Genomic DNA, 11,714 nt, shown 5'->3' with positions numbered 1-11,714 from the left:
CACTTGTGGCCTCTACATCTGGTACGGAAATGAGATGAATACTTCCTTACAGTCATTAAGTACACTAAGAATTAGATTAGATGGTTATTTATTGCTTACTAAGACTTAATGGTGAGTGGCTGAGATGTGTGTTACCTAAATGGGGTGGTACACATAGGACCCTCAACATTTGAAGCATCCTCCTTTTGTGTCACGTCCAAACATGTGCACTCATGGGCAGACTTTTATTAAAAGGATCACTGCCTGGTATATACTGGAGTCCCAGTTCTGAGTAATGCTTCACAATGAGGAATTAAAAGATTCCTCATTGTGAATAAACAAGCAGAAAATAGAACAATTAAAATCTTTATTAGAAAAATGTAGTACTGGGATCAGTGAACGACACTAAGAATTAAGCATGGCCTGAAACACACCCAATAAAACTTAACACCTAAAGTACAGCACCTAGACAATGCAAAGGTGCAATGAAATGGGGTAAAGAAAGCCTATGAGCCTGTCCTGGAGGGTCCAAAGAAGGGGATGGGAAAGAACACAGCAATACTTGCTTGCTGGTGATCTCAGGTAATGATCGGGCACAGAATGAAAAAGGAAAAGCAGTGTAGAGACCAAGGCTCCAGTGAAGGGCCTTGTGAAGTCCTGGACAATTAATGAGATGTCGAGAAAAACGACTACAAAGTACCGGGTCCGGGGTATATGAGGCTATTTTTATAGACAGTAAATCCTGGGAGTGAGAGGATTTGGGTGCTCCCAAGACATGGATTGGGTCAAGGACAAAAAGGTTGAATTTTTTAATTAATTTGAATTCTTGATTGCTAGGCAGGAAAGTTTCCTCATCACAATCAATGAAATGGTGGATGTCTGAAATGACAGGTGAAGCCAGATGCTCTTGAGGTGACAAAAAGATCCGGAGTGCCTGCTGGCTGTGTTCTGGTGTGCTGATGGGTTTGTTAGGGCGGTTTCCTGATGGGTCCTCTTAGCCTAATCACTGCGACATTTCTATAGTTAAGTGATAAGGGGGTTGACGTGATTACCTCTTGGCACAAGAGACTGCTTCCTTTTTGTTACACAGTTTTTCAAATCTCTGGAAGTCTCCTGAGCTCTTGGCATTAATTTGCTATGCATTTTATGCCAAATTAAGAAATAAAAGTGCAGCACTTTCTGGAGGTTCCTGTGTTAGGCTCCGGTTGGCCTGCTGTCGGACATAAGTGACTTCTTAAAAGCAGGCGTACTTCAAAGCTCAGTGCAGTGTAAACAAAGAGAATAGTGTGTGTTTCATTCAGAATTTCTATTCCTTATAATTGTACAGTCGTATCTTGTTACTAGGCCATGGCCATTTGAGAGGATGAGTTGACAGAGTCACTTAAAGTAACTGCATAGATATTATAGGTTGGGCGGAATAGACGTTTCTCAGCTGAATAGAAGCTGTAGATGATGAATGAAAGCTTTAGGCATCCTGTTCATACATATTTTTGTTAGATAATGCATGCATCTCTGGAATAGGAATTGTAGCCCACATTTTTTGGGTTGAACTCGAGTGTCCAGAAGAATCTTGAGTAAAGGGGTATGAAATTGTACATGCTCCTACAGCCTACTTACCTCGGGGTGGCACTGAGGAAGATAGAATACTTTTTACTCTGATACGACACTTACTATAAATATATTTGTGAAGGACATAGTGGGCATGTTATTTTCCCCTCATAGATATTATTTGTCCAAGACTGCAGCTTATTGTAAAGAGAATGTCTGAAGTAAACTTTAAAACTGCTGAGCCCCTGATATTTAATTTTAGCTTTGACCCTTGAACCTACTCAATCACTATGTTAATCTTTGGAAGCCCTGCATCAGGTACCCCTGCCTTCCGAGATTAGGTGGGCGGCAACCTATGACAGGGTCTCCTTGGTCATGGCACCAGCACTCAGGAGGTCCTCTCTCCCCAGGGAGACTTGTCTGTCCTCTTTTGTTGCCATCTTCTATTAGCCAGTGTTTTGTTTTGTTGCGTGTTCCCTTAGTGATCCCTCCTTTCCATTCAGTGTTTTAGTTGTTGCTGTTTTTATGTCTTTGTATTTTAATTCTGGTTTTAATTGTTTTAATAATGTGTTGTTCTCTTTGGCTGATTTTAAAATATTTTATTATGTTTTTAATTTGTTAGCTCCATTGACAGCCCTTGTGAGGGCAGAAAAGAGATACTAATTTCGCTGAGACCTTGAGGGACAGTTGGGTGTCAAGCTGGTTAGCAATCCTGATTTAATTAGCTAGCTCAACAGTTAACCCAAATGTCTTGCTTGCTTCCAGAAAAACAGCATGTGTGCTCCATGTTATGTACCTTAGAAGTTATGGCAAAATGGGAAAACTGCAGTTGGACCTTAAAAGGGTGTTAACAGTATCTGTGGATTTTAAAGCCTCTTTTATACAAGATGAAATTGTAATGGATTGTTTCTTTTATAGCACCTACACATCAAGACACTGACAGATGATGTGGTAAGATTATTTGATTTTTTATGTTGTGTAAGTAACCCAGTGTCTTTGTATCTAATAATATAGCTGCTTAATTACAGCTAAGAAAAAACACAGCAATGTTGTTATACTGTGTGTTATGCAAATTTGGCTGTCAACTGAAATAAGCTGAGTAGGGCAGTGGTCAGTTACTCTTTCAGTGGCATTGCCTTGCTCACGAGGAAGGTGCCCTGCGCTATGCTGCATCATTAAGGCAGATTGCTGCATTATTTCTTCTGGTTCACGATTTCTCAGAGGGGGGCCTGGGGATTCCTTCAGGGGGTCAAGTATATGTATGCCTTTTTAATTTGTCTGGCTTATGCAAAACGATAGTCATCTCATTTTGCTATGAATAGGAGTGGGGACTCTTCATCTCTTGAAAAACAAAATATACATTTGACTGCCTCAATTCTGTTAGCTGAGTGTAAACAGCAGAGAAGTTACGCTGTGCTGATTAAAGAGGTGAAAAGTTTTTTTGAGAAATACATACTTGAGAGTGAAGAGGGAGAGAGAGGGATAGAGTCCTTGCTATCTGACTACATCGTGTAGAGAGAATGAAAAAGGCAGGAGAGAGAAGAAGCAGGATATTGCCCTGTTTAGCCCAATAGGAGACAAGACAAGGAAATGACCCCCAGGAAACAAGAGAGATGCTGCTCTCACTGTCCTAACAAAGTGATCCTTGCTGCCCCCTGCATAGAAGGCTCATCTTCCCATTGCTGCTGCAGTATACCAGACATTGCAATTTCCAACAAATTCTAGTTAAAATAGCAAAGAGTTTTTTTTTTAAATTAAATATATGCTTGGGAAAAGCTAGATAGAGATCTCATTGATAAGCAGAAATGGAGAAGTATACATGCAGAACTGAATTAGGTTACAAGATTATCACCCAGAACAATGCTTCTTATACTTCAACTACTCAGAGATCCTGATTTAAAAAAAAAATAGCATTAAAGCAGGAATAATTAATCTATCAGCTGCTGATAGCTGTTTTGACTGACAGGGGCCCAAATAAAGGCTGTTGTATTCTGTTCACAAATTGTGGCTGGGCATATGAGTTAGATGGTATGTTCTACTAGCCTGCTGCAATCGAGAATTCCACCAAAATGCTTACCCTAACAGTAAGAATTCTTAGACTTGATTTTATAGCGACAGTGTTAACATTAGGCAAAGAATTATTTAAATTGTTAAGAATGAAGCCATCTCCATTATCCTCCGTTGTATTTAAATTAATGAATTCATTTAACGATTCTTACTTTTAAACTCATTTTATGATTTGATTTGTTTGCCCTATCAAATGTTTAAATTTTTGCTTGAAAATACATGATTTTTACAGCAAATTTAAACGGTGCATGCAAGTACATGTTCTGGTAAAGGAAATTTCTTTCACAAATGAATTTGGGCCAACCATAGCTTGCCTACATTTGAGGGGTTTTTTTTGTACAACAAAATATACATGCTTGTATAGTATTTGAGATTGTATTTGCTGTTTAAAGGGGCTACTATAATGCTTAGTTTAAATTCTTGTTCAAAAGAATTTACTACAAAAGTGGAGAGGACTGATAGCTTTTCCAGCACCACTGACTTTTGTGGCACCTTAAATGTCATCCTCTTCAAGTTCCTTCACTGGCATTTAATCCACTTTTCCCAATACTGTTTTTCCAAGTAAAGAAGAGAACCACAGCTTATTTTAAAGCCTGTGATTTACTTTTAGACCTCCAGCTCTGAGATTAGTTATTATTATTTAGTTAGGCTTGTCTTTATTGAAGAAAGTTTTATGACTTTATACTTATTTTTGTATATATGTGAACAGCCACCTGTTCTGCTTTATATGTTTATAGATTAAAATAAAACAAGTTTTGTTCTGTTGATAATGGATAAAATATAAACTTCTGAAATGTGCTCATTACAGGGTTTTTTTGTTCACAGATGGATCGATTTTCCAGCATACGAATTCCAGGCAGCAAAAAAGACAGACTTCCTCTACCGCATCTGAAACAGTCTCATAACTCAACCGGAGACTTGCCCATAACTGCAGATGCAGATGAGTTTGTCCCTACACCCTTGTGTGATAGGGAGATCTTAACACTTTTTGAAAAAATGATGGTAGGGATTGTAATTGAATATTGCCATTCTATAGGGCTGTCTTAACCTGTTTGATGAAGTTGGGACTCAATTTTAACAGTTCCTTTACTATAAAAAAACACCAGTTAAATGTTGCCTCCTGTGCCCTTTTCAGAGATTAATTCCTTTATTTCTCTAACATCCACAGTACTTGTTTAGCAAACCATAGCAAGCCTGGAATGGAAACCTTGTAAAACAGCTACAGTTAGTTATGAGTGAAAATTAGTAGTTGGCAGTAGTGCTGCAGACCTTGCTATGAATAGCTTTTGCCTTGCCTGTCTATGGCACTAGCTTTTAAATTTGCAGTCCATCTTGATACCATGGTGCTCCTTGAATATGATTTGCGAAGAAGACTGAGGCAGTCTACATCTAGAGAATTCTCTGAACTCTGTATTTTACTAGAGCCTGTGCTCTAGTTTTTTTTATTTAACCTGTAAAATACAGGTAAAGTAAATTCGCATAAATAAATATAACACATCATTAATCCAAGCTTGTGCTAAGATTAATTAAAGCTTGTGCTCTAGTTGATAAAGGCATGAGCCTGGTAGTGCCAGGTATATACTTCTCTTAAATTTAAAAACTTGTTATTTGCTTTTAAGCACTACTTATTTCATATCTCAGCTAGAAATAAAATTCTTCTCCAAATGTTTGATTCTTTTTTTGCGAATAAGCATCAGAATGTAACTGTTGGCAGCCTGTGCTGTAGCACTGTCAAAATCCTGCGCTGCTTTTGTTAAATCCCCTTTTGTTGGTTGTTTTCATAGTTATGATGAAAGCTAGTCCATTGTTCATCCTCCGTTACATTTTGTTTCTTACTGGTTCATTTTTTTTCTACTATAACCAACGGCCGATGGAAGTTAACTTACACCACTACAAATTCCAGTTTTGTGGAAATAAAAGCAACTTGACAAGTAATTCTAGTAGAAAGAGCTTTTATATATTAATTGGAACTAGGAGTTGAGGCGAAAAATGTCAACATGGTATTCTTGCCTGACTTTGATTTTTTTCTTCTAAGTGTCAAATTAGAAGCTGGTAGTCCTTTAAGTCACAGTTTACTGAAATAGTCAAAAGCATGTTTGTATGACTACATGAGAAGCTGAGGGAGGGAACCAGGGGTACTTCCCTTCCTTTCAGGCTAACTGTGGCTGACAGTGCTGTTAGCTGTTGAAAACCTGAGAACAAGAGGAAACTGAAATAACAACAACAACATTTGATTTATATACTGCCCTTCGGGACAACTTAACGCCCACTCAGCGGTTTACAAAGCATGTTATTATTATCCTCATGACAATCACCCTGGGAGGTGGGTGGGGCTAAGACAACTCCTAGAAGCTGCTACTTACCCAAGGTCACCCAGCTGGCTACAAGTGGAGGAGTGGGAAATCAAACCCGGTGCTCCATATTAGAGTCCCGTCACTCTTAACCACTACACCAAATTGCTTTATATTGATAAAATCTTGAAGCATGTTGGTTAGAAACACAAAAGTTTGACGCAAAGTTGCCTGCAGGGATGTAGGAGCAGCTGTCTTAGGGAGTTGTGGGAGAGAGAAGTGGGGTTAGAGAAACAAGCTATATGATACAGTTGTTACAAAAAGACTTCTGAAACCCTTATTTGATATTATAACTTTTTACAAATAATGTGAATTGTATGTTAAAGTAGCTATACCTTGTGGTTGCTTGGTGCTAATTTTTTAGTTGCTTGGACGCTTTCCCTTTTTCAGAAAGCTTTGATAGAGAAACTACTCTTGTGTAGAAGTTGCTAGCTTATTTTCAGGATTATGGGGAAAAAATTCTGAAAAACAAGGTATCTAATTTTTTCATTGGTTTTGTAGTTCCCTTGAATTATTTCTATTATGTCAGTAGTGATCGTGGTTTTGTGCTAGGTGTTGTATTTAAATGAAATGATGAAAAATGAGTGGAGAGAATTTGATCAAATATACTTGGAGTTTAAACAGTCTCCCTTTTTACCTACTTCTTTAATCCTCCATGAGTGCCACAGTTACATCATGGTGGTAGCTCCTGAATTTAGATTGTAGAGATTTTTTCATGTTTCTCAAAATAAGATGATTCTGTTTGCAGTAATAAGATACCATCTTGTTGTTTTGTTGTTGATGGCTCTGAAGTGGCATAGGGTAGGCGGTAGAGCTCAGTTCTTAATTAGAACAGAGAATCACATATCTGATCTCTGTACTAATTTTGCTTTCCTTCTTTCTTAGGAAGATATGAATTTAAACGAAGACCGAAAGACTCCATTGAGGGAGAAGGACTTCAATACCAAAAAAGAGATGGTGATGCAATATATTAGCGCCGCTTCCAAAGTGGTAAGCCCCTTTCCGTTTGTTTTGCTGGGAAAGATCCTGCTCCTGCATCTTTGATAAGGATTATTCACATGCGCCTCCCCACAGTGGGACAATATGCCATGTAGAAATGACTCCTCTGTTGCTTGGTGTGCATGTGAAGGGCCTAAGAAATGCATTTGTGTTTTTCACAGCACTGAGCAGTGACCTGAAAGAAGTGTAGCAACTTGAAAATGCAGTTGTTCTTTGGCTCTTGAATTAAAAGAAGTGGGAATGAGCATGTGTTCTGAACCAGAGTGACTGGGAGAGACTGCAGATTGCTCCTTCTGGGGCAGTTGATACCAATCCCCCGCCCCACCCCTGCCACCAAATAGCACTGTGTGTGGCCTCTGCATGATTGCTATGCAGATAGCAAAGTACCTGTTTCTCTGTATAGACATACATACTTCTCTCAATAAATATTCATGTCAAAAACAAAGGTGATTGATTGTAGAGAAGGATTTGGCCATTCGTCACATTGAAAGGAAGCCTATCCAGTTTGGTACAACAAGAGAGAGGGAGCGTTACTGCACCAAAATATACACCTGTTGGGTACCTGTCAAGTGGCAGCTTATTCATGCATGTGATTCACAAATGCATAACAGTGTATTTTCCGTTGAGTTCTGCATAATGCTTGTACAAGCTCTCGTCTTTTGTGCTTTGTTGCCTTATTAGGCTAAGCTTGGCGTAATTTTATCATTACCTTGTTGCACAGCTCTGCATCTAGATTTAGTCTCTATTTCTACAAGTAACATTTAAATAAGAGCCTTGTGAAGTGCTCCTGGGTGAAATGCAGTGAACTGGAAGGCAGATATACATGCTTGTTTTGTGCCTTTACTAATTTACCAATGCTAGTTTTAAAAATATGTGTATGATAATTAAAGGTAGCGCTCACAATAAGTCCAATGTTGCTTTTTCAGGGAAGTCTCAAGAGCAGTAGACAGATTACACCACAGGAATTCTTATGTGAACTAAAATCTGGGGCAACCAATGAAAGGCTTGTTGGTCTTTTAGAATCGCTTCGTGTGTCATTGACCAGTAATCCTGTCAGGTAATTGAACCATTCCAAACTTGTTTTTTAAACTGGTGCAGCTGTTTATATAGTAACAGTCTTCTCATATATCAAGTTACTTTCATTAAATCAAGAATTAAAGACTTCCATTAAATCAAGAATGTTACGCAAGCTATTGATGACTTTCTTTTACTTAAACCTGGAGATATCATAAGAATCTCCACTAATTCCTTGAATGTGCTGCAGACACAATCACTTGCTTCCAAATGGCTCTTTTTTAAACTGTCAGAAGAAAGATGAAGTAGTACAAAAGCACGGTTGATTATATATGCTAGATTTTGAGTGTTTCTGTAGCTGTTTAGAAAGGTCTCCTCATGATATGTGAATTACTATTCTGCTAGTGTGCTTCATCTGTGTTGCTCATTCATTTGGTACTAAATTAATCTCCATATCATTATGATGTTGCCAAAAGGTCTCTTGAACTAAAATTAGAATTTGATTAAATCAACAGGTTTAAAATGAGCTGTAGTGTGTTTTATGGAGATGTCGTACACATGACTGGTGTGAGTTTATGAACACTTAAATGTTCATAGATTTCCATCAGTGTTTACCTATTCTCCCCTTTCACATACATTCTATAGAGTGTGGGGAACATAGTCCTTTGCAAATAGGAGTAGATTATTTTCAGGGGAATGCTTCCCTATTGATCTGGTTTGGCAACCTGCTGTATTTGTTTTGGCAGTCTTTTTAAGTAATAACGCAGATAACAAATATGTATGTGGGTCAGCAAACTGACATACAGAAGACATTAATGCAAAGGCATAATCCTTTTACTCAGCCAAGAAGCTGTTGTGGGATCGAACAAGTATGTTGCTTTCCATAATTTGCTAGTGTTGTCATCAAGGCCAGCCAGTGATTTAATTAGCTGAGCTATGGCTTTGGACTCTTGTTTTCTCATCAAAGTCAAATGCCACAACAGGTTTCACTGCCATAGCTCTCTTAAAGACATGAAGCCCAGTGTACCTTCAGTATCATGCTTCGTCAGGCAATATCTGTCTCTTCAATCAATGTCTAGCAAGGGGCATGATTGCTGTGCACTGTGGAGTTTTTCTCCCCACAAACTTGTGCTAAACTTTGGGTAAGAAAAACTGTAGTTTGCACAGGCTCCTTCCTGCATTTGTAGGCCCGGTTCCAGGCTCTGGGACCCAGAAAACTGTCAGTTGTGCACCTTGCGCATGGGGGAAGGGAGCATGCTGGTGCGGCAACATGTAATGTGACCAGAGTGTTTTAGGTCTCTGTATGTGATATTTTCCCTCGGCCTACAATTCCAAGCCAGCCAAGGTTAAAACAAAACAAAAGTAAATTTTATTCACAAAATGGAACAATGTAACAGAACAAGTTTAACTGCCAGCTATCTCTCTGCTGCCTCCTCTCAGCAGTTCCAAAAGCCTTCTCTCTCTTTTCTCTCCCTCCAACTGTCTGAGAGCAGAACCACAAGTGACAAAAGGCACAGATTGGACACTTGCCAGCTTCCCTCCAGTTTTGATGGGAAATGTAGGCAGCTTGGCGGAATTTTGGACAAGTGACAGTTGAAAAGTCCATTGGGCAGCAGTCAGAGAGCCAAGCTGCGAGACCAGGATGCCTACATTTCCCATCAAAACTTGAGGAAAGCTGACAAGTGTCCAATCTGTGCCTTTTGTCACTTGTGGTTCTGCTCTAACTCTCATTAGCCTAGCATTCCATCCATTCCCATTGGCTGCCTCAAGAGAGGTGGAGCTGGAGCCAGTCCTATCTGTCATAACATTGCATAACAAAGACAGTATATTTTGACAGTTGACAGATTGAAGAAACTATTGTTTCATGTTTCTCAGAAAGATCTCTTATCCAAGGACGTTTGGTTTATTGATCATGGCAGTAAAGTTAAATAGCACAGAAAGCCAATTTGAAAATCTCAATTATTTTATTTTTTAATTTTATTTATATTATTTATAGTCTACCTTTCTCACTGAGACACAAGATGGATTACATAATGTCAGTTAATAGGATCTACAGCTGGGAAATCTAATAAACAAAGCAATAGGGTTTGGCTAGCATAACATTTTGGGGGAAAGCAGTGATCTGATACAAATCTAAAACAATGTTGAAACAAAGCATAAACAAAACGACCAATTAAGTGATGCAGAAATTAGCTGATAGAAGCATACTTTCAACAGACAATACGCAGCAGTATAGTCTATGGTCCCTATCCCCTTACCAATTCATCTTTGTGAACTGTTCGCTCACAATACATCTCTGTTCATTGTTGATCTGGTACAGTCCCATATGGGACTGTGCATGTGCAGGCCTGCCAATCGGAGTTTCTGTAGCTTTAAAATTTCTCTGGAGGGCACACGCTGCCTCCCTGTGCACAGCCGTGGCTGTTTTCCTGATTAAACAGCCTATATCGGGGAGCAATGAACAGCAGTTATAGGTAAGTGCAACCCTGTTTTACTTGTGTGAATTAAAAAAAAGCTCTCCGGGATAATTCAGTTTTGCACAGTTTGCAGAAAACTTTTCAGGCTGTTCCGCAAGGTGGGGACCACAACACAGAATGCATGTGTACTGGCAGTTGTTGATTTTGCCCATAACTATATTTATACATATATGTATAAAGACCATGGATCTTGTTTTTTAGAAAATCCTTTTAAAAAAGTTAACAGGTTTGATATCCCACTTTCAAAACAAGGAACGTAAACGTCCAGCTCCAACAAAAGAGTTTAAACCTGTTTGGTGACTAATAAAGTGACATTCATGATAATTTCTAGAATGGGAACGATCCTTAGCTGGTCTATTCAGAATCCAGGCCTATGCAGTGGGACTTACTCCTGGGAAAGTGTGTTTGGATTCGCTCTGTTATTGTTAAGAGCATCATGGGATATTAACTTGTCATGCTTCAAATTATACTTCTGTTAGAGTTTCTTAGAGTAGATAAAAAGATAAAAAGCAGTTTTAAAATTGAAATAACATCTAAGTAACATAAACTTTTCTTAACCTGAGCATCACCATTGAGAAACTGGCTACTTGATAAGTAATCTTTGGATCTTTATCTGCTAAAAGAAACTCAGGTTTAAGTTTTTCAGAGAAATCCAGATTTTTTCCAACCAACAGCGTGATTAACTCACTGCGCACCACCTTATAATGCGAGCATGAGAAAAACATGTGTTCCGTGGTCTCTACCTCCTTTGACTGGCAAGTACAAAGCCTTTTGGTAAAGGGGATATTCTTATACTTGCCTTCAAGCATGGCAGAAGGAAGAGCAGAGCACCTGGCTAGAGTAAAGGCCCTTCTGGACCCTTTTACTTCCAAAGAAGTTTGCTGGTGTCACAGAGAATTTGATGTTTACCCCAATCTTTAAACTACAGCAATATCTAAACTGGCGTTCAATATCTTCAATTCCCTGCTTCACTAGTTTTTTTGCATGCTCTATTCCCCAAGGAAGAAGCATTTGGGGAGAGAGTCCAATTCTCAGCAGGTTCTCTGAACAGTCTTCAGCAACTTTGGTTGATAGTTGTCACAGAATATCGGGGGGAAAGACCTTGTGGTTTGAGATGTCCCTTTAACCAGTTATATATAGGTAGAATACAGATCCAGGCTTCGACTTTCAAGCAACCTGTCTCCAGTCTTACCCTAGCATTTGAAACACACCTAGGTATCTGTAGAATCACTCTCAGGGACTTAGATTGCGCTCTTTCTTGTTGTGCAAAGCATGAGCT

The 11,714-nt window shown here is 38.9% G+C and overlaps 1 protein-coding gene across 1 annotated transcript in view; it reads left to right on the top strand.

Moving 5' to 3' along the window:
- Positions 1-4,499: 4,499 nt before the first annotated feature.
- DIAPH3 (diaphanous related formin 3) overlaps positions 4,500-11,714 on the top strand; it is a 183,370-nt gene continuing 176,155 nt past the window's right edge. Inside the window, exons 1-3 of the mRNA XM_054973426.1 lie at positions 4,500-4,596; positions 6,831-6,935; positions 7,871-8,001. Coding sequence (XP_054829401.1) covers positions 4,591-4,596; positions 6,831-6,935; positions 7,871-8,001 — 242 coding nt within the window. The 5' untranslated portion in view covers positions 4,500-4,590. The remainder of the gene's footprint in view (positions 4,597-6,830; positions 6,936-7,870; positions 8,002-11,714) is intronic.

This window comes from Eublepharis macularius, chromosome 3 (genome assembly GCF_028583425.1).
Source record: "Eublepharis macularius isolate TG4126 chromosome 3, MPM_Emac_v1.0, whole genome shotgun sequence".
NCBI lineage: Eukaryota > Metazoa > Chordata > Lepidosauria > Squamata > Eublepharidae > Eublepharis > Eublepharis macularius.
The sequence above is the reverse complement of the archived record's forward strand: the minus strand, read 5'-3'. Positions and strand labels throughout refer to the sequence as shown.